Source organism: Gavia stellata, chromosome 1 (genome assembly GCF_030936135.1).
Source record: "Gavia stellata isolate bGavSte3 chromosome 1, bGavSte3.hap2, whole genome shotgun sequence".
NCBI classification, from domain to species: domain Eukaryota; kingdom Metazoa; phylum Chordata; class Aves; order Gaviiformes; family Gaviidae; genus Gavia; species Gavia stellata.
In genome coordinates, this window is record NC_082594.1 from 20,447,991 (window position 1) to 20,463,029 (window position 15,039).

Sequence of the window (15,039 nt, forward strand, 5' to 3'; positions counted from 1 at the left end):
AACAAAACCAAACCCAAAAAAACGTTTGGAGAGGAACAAAAAAAGACAAAAGTCATCTGTTTTCTGGAACTGGCAGTTTCTCCAGTGGGATACGTGACTGACTTAGTGCTTGCCAATACCAATGCAGCAGCAAGACTCCACTGTCCCAGTAGTTCCAGCAGTATCAGAGGTATTAGCGCAAAGGACATGAATTCAAGGCTTGAAAAGTAAGCTAGCACTTGGGAAAACGATATGTATCGTACTGAAGACTTCAAACATCAGGTCTTCTGAAAGACAACTGAAATAGTCTGGATAAAGTCAAAGAGCAGCTGGCTTGGCCATGTTTTATATTTAAATTCTATGCAAGGAGCCCATTTTTAAATTTTTATTAAGCCAGGCAGGATCACAGCTCTTGGTGAACAAAGTCCCAGGGTACTGGCATTTTCTATACACTGATAAACTAACTTCTAGTTACCAAGAATGGCCAGTTAGGATGCATTTGGACCTAGTAACAATGCTGAACTACCTTTCATCTGGTAAGAACCAAGGCACCTTATGCTTTCAGGTGCACAAGCCTTTTCCAGGTCTGAGAGGAAAGATATTTAACTAAAGACATAGCCAGCAGAATGATGAGGTGCTCGCCAGCATTATGGATGGTGGTGTGAGGAGCAGAGCTCTCTGGTGGACTGGACAACATTGGAAGATTGATTCCATTACTAAGAGTTGGCTCTCAGCTATATTCTCCTCTGCAGTAACAAAGCCGGTAAGCCCAAGAGAGGGCACCGCCATGTAAGCAGGTGGCTCTAACAAGAGAAACCTGTGTGTTTTACACATGGAAAAAAGTCTTTGAGCTCAGTATTTGCTTTTGTTTCACAGTAGATGAGAAAGGCTACTGAGCGCAATCTGTGCTATAACCCACTGCAGGTGCAGGGCTGGGGAGCAAAAAAGAGAGGATAACCCAGGTAGTTTCTCCCTTAGGAAATCGGTGCCAGTGTTTTCCAAACATGGAGCAGTGGAACTTCTCAAAGGTCTCCCTGGAGACCCCAGCCGTTTGGCAAGTAAGGACAGCTCCTCTCATCTACCAAAGCTGGCTGCATGCCTTGCCTGCTATTATTGCCTAGAAGGAAAGTGATTGATACTCGATGGTTCTACCTTAGACATTTTTAAAAAAACATAATGTAATATTTCTTATGAGAACATTCAGGGGAAAAAAACCTAAATCAGTCTGTATCAAGATTACTCAAAAAAGGGTAAATAATATGATTAATATAATAAAGATTCAGCGTTGGCCTAAGGAAAAGCACAGAACCATCAGCACCGAAAGAGTTACAAACATCTGAAAATGTGAGGATAGAACGCGTGCTAGATTTTGGCAGGAGCCTGACCTGCACTCCTGGCACCTGCTGTCGTCCACCGAGGGTCCGCCAGATCCCCATCAGTTCTAAATATCTGAATGCAACCCAAGGAATTTTAAAAACAGATTGTACTTCTTAGGTACAAATCAATACCTGTCTGTGTTAAGGACATATGTTGCAAGAAATTAAAATACATTTAAGAGTGATAAAAATTCATTGAGTCTGATTTTCACGCTACATCTGTTAAAGCTTAATTGTCAGTTAAGCAGGATGTTTCAGAACTGATTAAGTTCCACTGAATTTATTAAAAAAATAATATTGAAGTAATCTGTCAAAAAGTATTCAGAACCCATGGCAGAAAAAAACCCGGAGATATTTTCTGTGGTTTGCCGACAATATGCTATGAATGTAGTTGAAACAGTGTGTGGTGTTCTACAAAAATAAAAAATCTTTACAAATAGGAAAAATATTCAGAGACCAAGAATGATTGTACGAGTTCTTGAAATCTGCTCATATGTATTAAAAAAAGTGACTTCTTAGTTAAGTATTTTAAATATCATGGTAGCATGTCACAAAACTAGAATACTTGACTAAAGCAGAAACTGTTACAAGACTTCTGAAATTCTAAGGCAGCCGATGTTTATACAACAAGCAGACTCCTGTTATTAATAACCAGATCTTTCCATTACTTGTACTACAAGTATTCTGTATGCGCACAATATATTTTCATTTGTTTCAAGGAATCTGTTTTCCATTCAGATGCCATTAAATAACCAATAACTTTCACACTTTAAATAACTAAATCCTTCAAGACGTGTGTTGAGGCCACTTGCCTCTTGCTCACTACTCTGCTGAAGCCTGACCGGTTTTATTATTGGTACTATTTTTGTGCTGAGTTTTAAAAAATTGCTTTCATTCATTCAGAAGTTGCAACATATCTCCTCATTAACAATTGTTTTTCAGAAAGCTAAATAGCTAGAAATGTATTTTCAAAACATAACATCTTGCCAAAGTTTTTACCTAACCAGTAAGCACTGCAGTCAATTGAGATAAGAAGTCTGATTCTGCGTCATTCTCCAGCTACTCAGCAATGCCACAAAGGGAAAAGTAAGAATTAATCACAACAAAGCCACAAGCTTATTATAACCTTACTGTCATCTCATGCAGACATAGCCCAAAAATACAAGTGTAATTAATATGATGTCAGTATAATTTTAAAGATCAAAAATGTATTTCCCTATTTGACCTTACAAGGAATGTATCCCTTCAGCACAGTCTCGTAACATGGTTCAAGGCATGGAAACGGAACAGGGGAAGAAAAAGGACACCTTCTACTTGTGCAATGGTATGCTAAAATCTGCTGCTTCTTAAGTGGTTTTGCCCCATGGTTCGCTTTCCTCTGAACACCACTGCTCAGTCCTTCCTCCTGCTCCCCCATCCAACCATGCATGCTTCCTGGCTGCTGCAGCTGCAGGGGATACAATGCTGGAAGCCGACTCTCACCTAACACCTCTGCTCTAATCACAGCGCTTCTTGCATCTATTTTTCAGACTCTCAACCTAACAAGTTTTTCTGAAAAATGAGAGCAAACAAGTAAGTCACTGCAGTGGCCAGTGGTTAATACACCAAGAAAGCAGCCCGGCCAACAGACCAGATTTGATTGCTGCAGGGTGGACGACCCCATTATCCCTCAAGAATCCCAGCTCTGATTCTGCTGTATAGTACCTCGTGATGCAACTGCTAAGAAAATGCATTAGTCTTTATTTTGATTTCACAACAAAGCTTATGTCCAGACATAAATACACATTACCAAGATTATAGAAATTTCTGCAGTATTTCTACTGTTTCTAGATAAAGAACTATTTCCCTTCAAATTAATGTTTAGATAAACCAGTCCCATGAAGATCATCAGTGCTGCATCAGACAGCCTATGTAACTAAGTCATCAGTGTTAACATACTATTGCTAAGGAGAAAAGAAGAAAAAAAATGTATCTTATTTAGCTTATCTATTTACCAACAATTGGCTGAGGTACAACATTTTATCCAAAATAATACTTTATCCAGAACATCAATTTTAATGTTGTATTTGGACACTTAAGGGAAAGTAAAAGGCCAAATGTATACAATATGTTACTTTAAAGACTTTCTTAGGATTGTGGTAGGATTTCCTAATGCTGTTTGGGTGATGAAGGATACCTGAAGATGAAAAATTCACAGTATGGGCTGGTTACAGAAGCAGAAATTTTCAACGATCTGCTTATCTTTGCCTATGTGTGGAGATCCCTCAACAGGAACATTACTTTCCTTCACTCATAACCCCACTGTAAGAAATGAGTAAACAATTATGACTAAGAAGCTTTGGCTAAAAATGGCTGATTTTGTTTCAGTTTTCTAAAACTCAGACGAGATTCGTATCATGACCTGAAGTCATCATGTTGTTTCTTTGCCTTTGCTTTGCTTTACCTTCCATCTAGCACTGGGCAAGGGGTCATCTCTGTCCTGCATATCCCAGCTTGCAGAGTTCTCTACTGTGTTTGGAGGATTTGAACAACAACAACATATCAGTGCTAAAAAATACTAAATGCAGAGACAGAGAGAAAACTATCTCTTTGTTAACACATTAGAAATTCAGAAGGATTGAATTCAGTTCCCAGCTGTGCCAATGGCTCCCTATATACCATTTCAATCCTCACTTCCCATATGGAGCTTCACCACTTACACAAGCTTAAATCTTAGTCTTTGACTCTGAATCCTAGGTTTCAGATCTGACACTCATGCATGACTCATATCAGTCTGGTTAGTTATCATATATGAAATTCAGGTGAAAATTAAGACACTGAAGTATACGCATCTGAACTCCCACTAGAGGCAAAAATTCAAGATCCAGAAACAAAAGGACTGACTCAGCTCGTTCTGAAGTGCCCATCTACTGCCTGGTCCCTCTTGGCTCTCCAAATCCCACTGACTGCACCAGCACTGATCTCTGCTAAAGACAATGGAGAACTCACTTTTCTAGCCATTGCAGCCTTGCACTGTATCTTTTCCTCAGCTTCATTCACAGTCATGACCACACTGATGCTGTGACAACATGAAGCCACACATCATATCAAACCTGCAAACATACCACAACCTTGAGCCAACGACGTTTTCACAGAAAGTTTAACCAACTCAGACAACTTCTTCCAGCAAACTTACAACACACTAATACTGACAGACAGGAGTCTACCATGGAAATACTGCCTCTGACACCCTGATGCTATAAAGCACAGGAAAATCTCTTTTACTGCAGATGAAGGAGTGGTTCGGGATGTGAAGATGCTATGATACATTAAATCTGGACTGAGTATATACAGAAGGTTCAAGATCCTTATTTAGCAGGTATCAATTGTTATCAGACAAGCTAACCTGAACGTTTGTCTTCTACTTGAGAGAAGAAGGTATTTCTAGAATAGAATAATCTTCTCCAGAAAAACAAACATAAACACAGTCGAGATTTAAGGTACTGCAAAATCTTCATCTTCTGAAGGATTCTTGTATCCGTAGACCTTTTCAAAATTTAATACAGATTTTCTTATATGTTCTACAACAACAGCACACCAGAGATGATATTTCCATAGAGAAGCTCTAAAACAATATTGGCTGTATAATCTGGAATATGAGCCTAAGTATGCATAACTGTTTAAAACACAAGTTTTACATGATGCTGGAAGGGTTTTTTAAAAATACTCCTGCATTGCAATGAAAATTCAGTGTAAGTCAGCTGAGCTTTATCCTTCTTATACCCGTTATCTTAAAAATGCTAGAATTTTTGATGCAACACAGCAAGTTCATATTATTCTTGTAAGATATTACTAGACATGGAGAAGTTTTTACATCACAGTAAGAAGAGTAACAGAAAACACTTTTTCACTAAACTATCATTGCATCATATATGACGGTTTACATTAACATCCCACAGGTTACCCAGAAGAACTTGCTGCTTTTGCAATGGTTTGCCACACATCCCTGTGGTAGCATTGTCTTAACACAAGATTACATGGCATATAGCCATGAATCAAAAAATCCCAACGGTGTATTTAGTACACACTGCGTTAACTGGTAAAAAACACTGTCATAGGTGTTTCGTACTGGCAGAAATGCTGTGCCACACTACCACATCTCATTTACTGTTTGCCACCATTTATAAAGAGGTGGCTGTTGCCTTCCATAAAATAACTAACGGTAATAGAATTAGGCAAATATTTACAAAGGTAATCCAGTGTGAAACACCGCATGTAAAAGCAGTGGACAGTGCTTTTCTTCCTATAGAGGGTTCGTTGCTTTGTCAATAGGCAGAACAAAATAAGTCTGTCAGGAAACTGCATTTGTTATCAGCTCATTCTCCTTAGATAGCATGACTGTAAATATTTTTCTTCATTATCACCCTGACAGTAAACAACTTTGCAGGTGTGATTTAATCAACAGGAATGCCAGGATTTCACAATTTTTGGCCTACCTTAAAGAAAATGAGTAATAGAGAACCCATGCACCAGGAAACAAATGAGCAGAACCAGTGAACTAAGGTCTATCAAGCAGGGTTCAAGATCACTTGGGTTGGATGACAGTTGATATATTTGCACTACAGTTCGTATTTTTTCTTATCTGGGAAAGTATTCTATAATAAATCATAATTTATTGCATGTTTTGCAACCTCGTCAAAGGGCACACCTAAGATTTTTGCTTCAGTAATAAATTCCACCCAACTCTGTACAGGAATTCACTTGACAATCTGGACATAGCTAAAGTATTTCAGTATTCTCTAACATCAGCACTTTTGGTCTAGCACCAGCAACCCAACTACTCATCTGGTTTACACAACACTACATTTACTTTCTTCTAAATTTAATTATGCTTAAAAACCAACAGGAGATTTCAAAGTAACTCTCCAATGACAATCACCAGTGAGCAAAAAACCCCAAGGCTGTTGGACAAGGACCCCTATTCCCAACCCATAACTGCTTCTCATTCTCTCTTCTTGCTTGCTTTTCGCCCCTTTGGGAATTTTTATCTCTGAATAGGAATAAAGCAACAGAATTTTGTGGTCAACCTCAGCAATACTTCTTGGTGTACACACCTAAATTGCTCGTGAGGCTGGTCATATGTTCCTGCCTATTATCTGTAAAAAAGACAGCAGAAACAAAAATTCGGAACAGCCTACCGAGAGCACTAAGCCTTCCATATTATTATAAACAGCAACCAATTGGCAAACTCCATTAATTTGTAAGCAAATATTTATGAAGATGAATGGTTATTGCCAGGGCACTTCAAATTTTTCTGAGAGGTTTCTTTTTTATTAATGATTAATCAAAAATAGGTAGAGAATAACTAAATCATTACAGCTTTAAGTTCAGCATTGTAAGACTCACCATTTGTATGCAGTATCACATCTTAAAATTTCATCTCAGTATGCCAGTAAATGAAGGACTTTCTAGGATTAGTGGTGGCATGCCTGTTTTCTGTTCTAAAACCACTGTTCAGGGTGAAAGGGAATTAATTTTATGATATAAGCAGATAGTTTCCAAAAATAATTGCTGCTTTGCTATGAAGTTCACCATCTTGATCTACTCTGGATATACCTGGACAGACACTTGAGATAGGTCTGTTTATTTTCCTCATAGGAAACTCTTCTAACCACAATGCACAAACTACTGCCTTGAAAATACTTAAAACACTGTATTTCTCTGCCAACAAATGCTATGTCTGTTTGCAGTTAAGAAAACCTAAAATCCCAAGCAATATGACTTGAAGAGAAGTGCTTACCGTTGTGTTTATGCTACTGGCCAAAGAACCCGCATCAACGATGGTTAAAAAAATGTTTAGGAGAATTAGATTCAAGTACTGACATTTTTCTATGAATTGTCCATGATGCTATTGTTGTAAGCCTGACCTCAATTTGAAATGCTAAATATGCGTTAGTGCAAAGAATTTTTTTTTGTTCATGTGTTTTTTCTTGTCGTTATTTTTTCTTTTCTATTTAACGCTGTTTCCTACTCATATTAGCAAAGTAACTGAAATTAACTTGGCTGCATTACAAATAAATCTTACCCACATACCACTTCATTAAAAATCTGCATGTGTACTATTATAGTTGGAGTAACCAATTAATATGTATGAACTGCTAAGACTGAAAAACACTTATCTCTAACCTTGCTTTCACAGACAACTGTCTGAAACCCACACCTTCAAAACTGAAGATTTCAGTATTCATTGTCTTTCAGCGTTTCAGGCTGGAAAACTCAAAAGAAAATCCCTTCTAGGTTTTTAATTTAATTACTGAAGTTTTAAAGGGGGAAGAACTCTTTCCGTTAGCTATATATTTAAAAAAAAGTTATTTTGAGAGTCTCCATGACTCTCAAGGTCATAAAGTCCTAAGGATTTATATTCAGCTTTGTATAATATTAGAAGTTGTGTGTCAGCAGCGAAGCTGTGTATCCTTATCACCTACAGATTTTTGGCAGACACAAGAAAACGTCTTTTATTACAGATTCTTGCGTCCTATTCTTTGAACACTTGCAGCTCAGTAAACTCAGTTCTGCCCCAGGTTTCTCACAGGCTCAAATCACAGTGCGTTCAGGTCTCCTTCTTCTTCCCTGCCTCTCAAGCCTTTCCACATTACCTTGAATTCCCTTCTGTATTTCCTGCTCAATACACCAAGTTACTTGGATGTTTGCTGCTAGCTGGGCAGAGCATCCCAGACTACGAATGGCTTTTGCTAGACAACATGCTCCCCTGCAGACTGCAGCAAACAATGATTAAATCTGGGATTTCCCCCTCTTTCCCTCAGCAGATGTTTTAACAGAGTATTTGCCCTCTGAATGACAAGCCTCTCTGAAACTTCAAGAACTTAACCTTTCTAAAGCAAAAAATTATTGGGAAAGCTGTAAAAGCCAAATGTTTTGGAGAAAAAAAAATTAAAAAATTACTGTAACATGGAAATTACAGAAGATGATAAAAAGACAGATAAAAGCAGCTTACGGAATGGGGCAGAGTTAATGAGGCCAGAAAACCAGGAGGAAAGGAGGACAACCACCTATGTACTTCTTATTTGTGTGCTGGTCCTATCTTCTACTCAGAAAGCATGCTTTTAAAAGTACTTTTTAAAAAACATGCATACAATTTTGATTTGTTCTTAACTAGGTTTTGTATAAACCAGAGGAGATTTGAAACCAGAAACCTAGAGCTGAGCTCAATGCTTCATTACACTTATTCAAGTCACTCCCATCACTGCCTCTTCTAAGAAAAAAGGTCACAGAGTACTTACTGGTGAAGTGAATAGACAGATAACGGGGCCAGGAACAGTATGAACACTATTATATTACAGTCCTACTATTTTCTGTGGCATGTAAGTAATTGAGGAACTACATACTGATCAGACATGCAAATTATGCAGAGACGTAATGTCATCATCAAGTCACCAGATTTCTAAATCGTGAGCCTCACTTCACTGGTGTAAAGGGTGGTGGTGCCTGTGAGAATCCATATGCACAACATTTATAAATTGGCTTGTGCTGATTTATGTCAGATAAAGGATCTTATCCCAGTGATTTGCAAATTACAACTTTAAGGGGACCTGCAAGTTTCTTTTCCTTCACAAATACAATGATGAGAAAACAACTTACGTTCAACTTGATCAAACATTACTGAGAACAAGAAATCTCTTGGTGTCATGTAATATTCTCCTTCATATTCCAATGATGCAAAATGCATGAAGCGATGCTTCCGAAGAGACAGTCTTTCGTCCCTTTCTGCATTAATGACATCTTCGTTCTGAAACAGAAAAAAAAGCCATGCAGAAAGATGGTTGCATTTGTAGACCAACTCCATAATTATAAAGAATCCTGTACCTGATCTTGATTAACCTCAATATTTTGTGGGTAGCCACAACAAGAGACTACCAGGAATTAAAGCTTTTCTAGCATGGTCTTAATGAATGATGTGCTTATGCGACATCCAAAGTATTTTTTGGCTTCACTGAGAGCATGCTTTAACAACACAGCTGAGCCAAATTAATGGCTTGCTGTCACCAAAGGCTGCCTTTGCTTCCCACTCCCCTGCTCTTGGCCATATGGTCCTGCACCTCGTTTGCCAGCTCTGCTATTTGTTGGACTCTTGCTGAGCCAAATTCAGCTCGCTAACTCAACAAAAAACTAAACTGACCAAACAGCAAATAGTATTTTGCCAGCTTAGTGACTGGCTCAGCAAAGGTTGAAATGTGCTCTGCATCTGTGCAAATGATCCTCTCCTGAAGCTAATCATCAAGTCGTGGAGCAACTCCTAAGATGGGAGAATAATGATGTTCTAGTTTAAATATGGACCTATCTTTCAGAGAAGTTAGAAAAACGGGATAAGCAATGAAAACACCAAGAAAAGAGTCAGAGATCATATCACCACACCCAAAGATTCAACTAGTCAAGCATTCAAAAAACTTCTAACCCTCCTCCTTAAATATTGAGAGACTCATGATTGAAATCATACAAGTTGACAATAATGAGGAGTAGTAACAGCACTTACTTGCAGGAGAGGACACAGACACATTGAAATGGAGATGTTTACATTTTAGGATTTCAGAGATAGTAAGTGACAACTGGAAAACGAGACACTCTAAAATTCAGAACACACTGTGTGTATTTGAACATTAATCACAGAACAATTTTACCACCAGCAGCATCAGTCAAATTTTTAGGACTGTTAAAAGATATGAGAAAGTGAAGGAAGAGCAAGAAAATCCAAGGTTAAGTACCAAAATCTCAACTTGAACATACTTGAAACAAGTCAGTAAACAGCAAGGCGGTTCCACAGCTAGGTCAGTGCCCATGGCATTACTCGGGGTGTGATGCAGATGAGCGGGTACAGCCTACGGCATGGCCTACCGAGGTGCTGCATCACATCTTCCAGCAAATGATCACTATTTGTTTATGCCGTTTTCAGGTTTTGGATCATTCCTATGGACTGCTTGGCATTTGAGCAGTCCAGTATACTGCTTGTGTATGTCGCATTTTGCAAATTGGGTTACTCCTGAGACAGGACAGTGTAAGCTACTCCTGGTTACGCTCCAACTAGCTGCAGGTGCAGCGAGGGTCTCACCAGTTGATGTAAAAACACAGGGTCCGCTGTGCTGAGTGTGTTCATGGGGCGAAGTGTGGGACACAGACAGGCAGACAGTATGTGAATGGAAGAGGGGGGAGACCAGTGGGAACACCTCGCTTGGTTTTGCTGAAGTCAGCACTGGTTATAGTGACACAGAAGGTAACAGGCACCCACTGGCACGGGAGTTTGTTACAAAAATCGGGAACGTGCACGGATATTTGCAAATAGCATAGCAGGTAATGGATTGCCTGTGTGTTTGTGTGCACACATCCAGGGAGTGGGCATGCAAGAAGGGAATGGGACTCTCTGAACCGCTTAAAAGCTGTGATCAGATTTCTGAGACTTTAGTTTTAACTTGCTATTCCTCCAGGACGGGGACTGCTAATTCAGTCTCCTCTGCTGAGTTCAAACAATTGCAGAATCAAGCACTAGCAGTTACATTTCCTTCACCCAGCTGACAACATGCCTGGACTTTGGTATGAAGTGGCAAAGACAGCAGGGGAGCTAGCTGGTATGATGAACATACAAACACGACAGCTTATAGCTCTTGGACTGGGCTCTGAAGGCAAAATAAAAAACATTACGTTTAGTGACAGGCTTACTAGGCAGAGGAACAAGATAGAGGACTGCTATTGAGATGTGCCACTCCAAATTATGGAACCCAGCATGGTCTGAGAGTAATGACCAACTCCTTGAATGTGAAGCACTCCGGGAACAGGAGGATGGACCTCAAGCTGTGGCCAATACCCAGTCCATTGAAGAAAAGTGGGAAAAACCAGTTCAGTGGACAATGAGATGTCAGAGAAGAGGATGGAGCATTTCAACTTTGTGTCATTGGTTTCCTTTTTCTCTACCCATCATCCATCATGGTCCCTAAGTGGACAGGGGGACCATACATTCATCCAGTTTGGGGATCTCAAGACAACTGCTACAAGAGGCAAACCTACAGCCATAGCCTGGATGCAATTATTACCAGGATTATGCTTAATTGTAGTTCTAAATAGAAGGCTGCAACTTGTCATTTAATCCCATGCCTTGCACCTTTGTGTTAGCATCAAGCACTTGTTAAAATACTTCACTGAATGATACAAGCACCTTGTTACAGTCAATTTTAGTTTCCGTGTTTAGCACGTGTGCTTCCCTCAAACCTCAGTTTTCAATGAATACAGGGGAGGGGACCAACAACAAGAAAAAAGCCAAAATACTCATAATTTAGAATGAAAAGAGTCATATTCTGATATGCAAGGAGAATGAGGACTACTTCTGTGTATCTGAAGCCAAGGTTTGCTTTGTTTTAATTACGACCATTTCGTACCAATACCACCACTTTAATCTTCTTAGTACGCAGTAGGGAGCTTCATGATGGTCTACAACATAAGCTGCCCTGTTGCTGTTCCTGATTCAGATCTGTATTTCTGGAAAATACTGTTTAAAAATAAAGCTAATGTAATGAGTAGTTTTGCCTTATTTTTTTAAAAACTCTGGGGGACAAGTGACTCCATAATTGCTTAGTTAACAAGATTCAACAGACGTTGCAGATATCAAATGAATAGTTCATAGTTGCTGGGTATTAACATGCAGCATTCTTATTAAAATTATCTCCATCTCATAGTAACATGAGCAATTTTTGCCCAACGGCAAATTTAAGAAAAATGGAAAATTGCTTCACAGTTGTCCTTTAACTGAAATTATGGAATAAAAAGCAGTCTTTCTGCACAAATACAAAAGTTTAGACAAGGAGTAACAAGCTAATCCTACAATATCTTCAAACCATCTGGATTTTCAAGTTTCCTAAGTCTTGCAGTATTTGTCTGAATTATGTCTAAAGCTAAACTTGTTACTGATATAAAAGCACTGAACTTCAGCAATCCACAATTTTAACTGAAATAGATAGGTACAAATTCACATATTAACTCTGAAGAGCACCTTAATGAAAGCAAAATTTTGCAATCATCTCATCTCCCATGATTTTGCTCTTTAATTTACACAGGAGCACAAGGCAGAGCTTAGTGAAGGTCTGGGAGAGAAACATGTAAAGACAAAATAAAAAAACCTATCAAAATACTTAAAAAACACTAATAAATTTTACCCCTCTCGAACAGTTATGAGAATAAAGGCTGAAATTTCCCCAAATGTCTCTGCATTCTGCACAAAACCTAATAAAAAAAAAAAAAGTAAAGTTTTTATTAAGATCCTTTCTACTACAGAACATCTGGAAGCTGAGGGAACCAGGCTTTTTCAGCCCGGAGAAGAGAAAGCTTTGGGGGGACCTAATAGCAACCTGCTAGTGTCTACGGAGAAGTTATCAAGATGACTGAGCTGGGTTCTCCACTGGAGTTTCATACAGCTACACCACCAGCATCTCCATTGTGGTAAACCCAGGCTCCCTTTATAACGAGTGGTGAGAATGGCAGTTCTGGAGCGCAATTACAGCGACTTCTTTAGCTGTCTGGACAGACAGTTCAAAAGATGCAGGGAGGGATGGAGTAACACAAAAAAGCTGACCTTCCTTCCCACCAAACTCGTTTGCACAACTTTATTGCATCAGAGAATGAAAATCTGGGCAAACGTACTGGAGAGTAGAAGCTCAGAGAAGAGGTGGCAGCAGAGGTGTTCCATGCTTCAGCCAGACCAGAAAGTGTATAAGGAATATGGAGATTTTTATTGTCCAGAGTGAAGGCAGGTAACATCATTGGCCACACACTAAATAGTGCATCGTGATGATGTAAGGCCTTTTAACTGCCATCTTTCTCACAATGTTTTCCAAAACCAACAGTAATACTGTTCAAATTAGTTTCATACCAATTAAGGACTTGAACCTGCTACATTTGGCATCAGAGACTAGAAATTCACAATCAAGTTGTAACGACATCGAAAGAGTGATGGCTCTTCAGGTGTAAGCCATATAATTTATGATTTAACAAAAATACTCAATACAATTATTTCTGCAATTTTAATTAAATTGAATGTAGCTGGATGTTCGCCCTTTAAAGATCAGTACTGATGATCTTATTCTTACTCTTCTTAATTTCTTTCTTAAACATACTGCCAGCATTTATTTAAGCTTTGGGTGACGTCCTTCTCATATTTTGGTCACCACACTTTCGTTAGCCACACTGCCAAATACGACCTCAGTTCTGCTTCAGTTCTTCTCCATTTCAACACACAAAACCACTCTCATAACCTAAATAAACAATATGAGCATAACACTTGACTATGATTATTCTCTAGATGAAAATAATAATTTCAGAAGGTGTTCTGGAGCATAATTACCAAGCTCTTTGCTTTAGCTATATCGCTTCTTTCCACCAAATTATTTTGCTGTTTCTGGACTACTATTGGCAGTGATCAAGTTATTCCTGAAACTATGGTTTAGGACAGTCCCTAACCCTGAGCAAAAGCAGATCTACTGTCTCAGAAAAGGGGACACAGGCATCCTGAAGCAGGTACAGCAATGTCATATGGCTAAGTGTAAAATATAGTCAAGTCTACAAAAGCAGCTTACATGCACTTGTAAAAGCTGTATCCCCCTCCTTCACCAATACATATCTCTCCATGTCTTCAGCAAGCAGGGGTGCCTGACTCTCAGAAGGCAGTTGGCAAAGGATGAAAATACATGGGAAGAAGTAGAGCTATGGATTTTTGGAAAAAGATTAGAAGCATAACTCTCATTTGCTCTGAGAAGGGATAAATGACCAAATAACTATTCTAATCACTATTCCAAATGCCTAACCAAAGACTGAATAAAAATTATGTTTTGAAGAAAAGGCTGATTCCATCACTTAATATTAAGATTGATCTTCTTTTAAAGTACCAATCTAAAGCATGCATACGGGACTAAGCGCTCTCTCAACAATTCAGTATTCCTCCCACTTCATTTAGTCCTGACTAATTTCCAAGTACTTTTTCCTGAGTCATCCACAGAGTCCTTCAGATAAAAAAGATATGACATTCCTGATGCTTCTAAAAACACTGTCAAGGCTCATTTTGCTCATAAAAATGCATGTACAGAGCAAAAAGCAGAGTTTTCCTCTTTAATTCTATTCCACAAAATGAGTTTCAAGTAAAGACAGGTATACTGTAGGAAACAATTATGTATTTAAGGCTGGACTTCAGATATTAAGGTACCCGTAATCTAACACCTCAGCAGTTTCCAACAGTGCAAACTCAAAGCAAGCAGGATACAAAAATTCAAATTTACTGAGAGACAATGGGTGAGAAGAATCTATTACTTGCGCAAGATTCTTGTAAGCATAATTTAAAATCACTCTAAGATTGACTTGGGCTTATTTTTGTCTTTAACAGTGCCATATAAGAAGAAATCAAACCACAAAGAGCTATGCTGCATTAACGTTAAGGCTTGGGCTGAAATTCCATCCTTAATTGTTCTATTGTGCGTGGGTACAGGCCAGGGCTTCAAACGCTGGGTGTTCCCCCATGCTCCACAGCACCCCTGCACAACCAAGTGAATTAAGAATGAAGTTTCAACTTTAATTTGGAATTTAGTTGCCTTTGTGGTTTTATGTCAAGCCTTCAATGCCAACTTGAGAATGTCCATGGTAAAGCTGTAATAGCTGA

General features: G+C 38.8%; 1 protein-coding gene across 1 annotated transcript in view; it reads right to left on the minus strand.

The window, feature by feature from the left end:
* The window catches only part of MICU2 (mitochondrial calcium uptake 2), a 150,408-nt gene that overhangs the window by 55,750 nt on the left and 79,619 nt on the right, over positions 1-15,039 (minus strand). Inside the window, exon 2 of the mRNA XM_059825530.1 lies at positions 8,994-9,141. Coding sequence (XP_059681513.1) covers positions 8,994-9,141 — 148 coding nt within the window. The remainder of the gene's footprint in view (positions 1-8,993; positions 9,142-15,039) is intronic.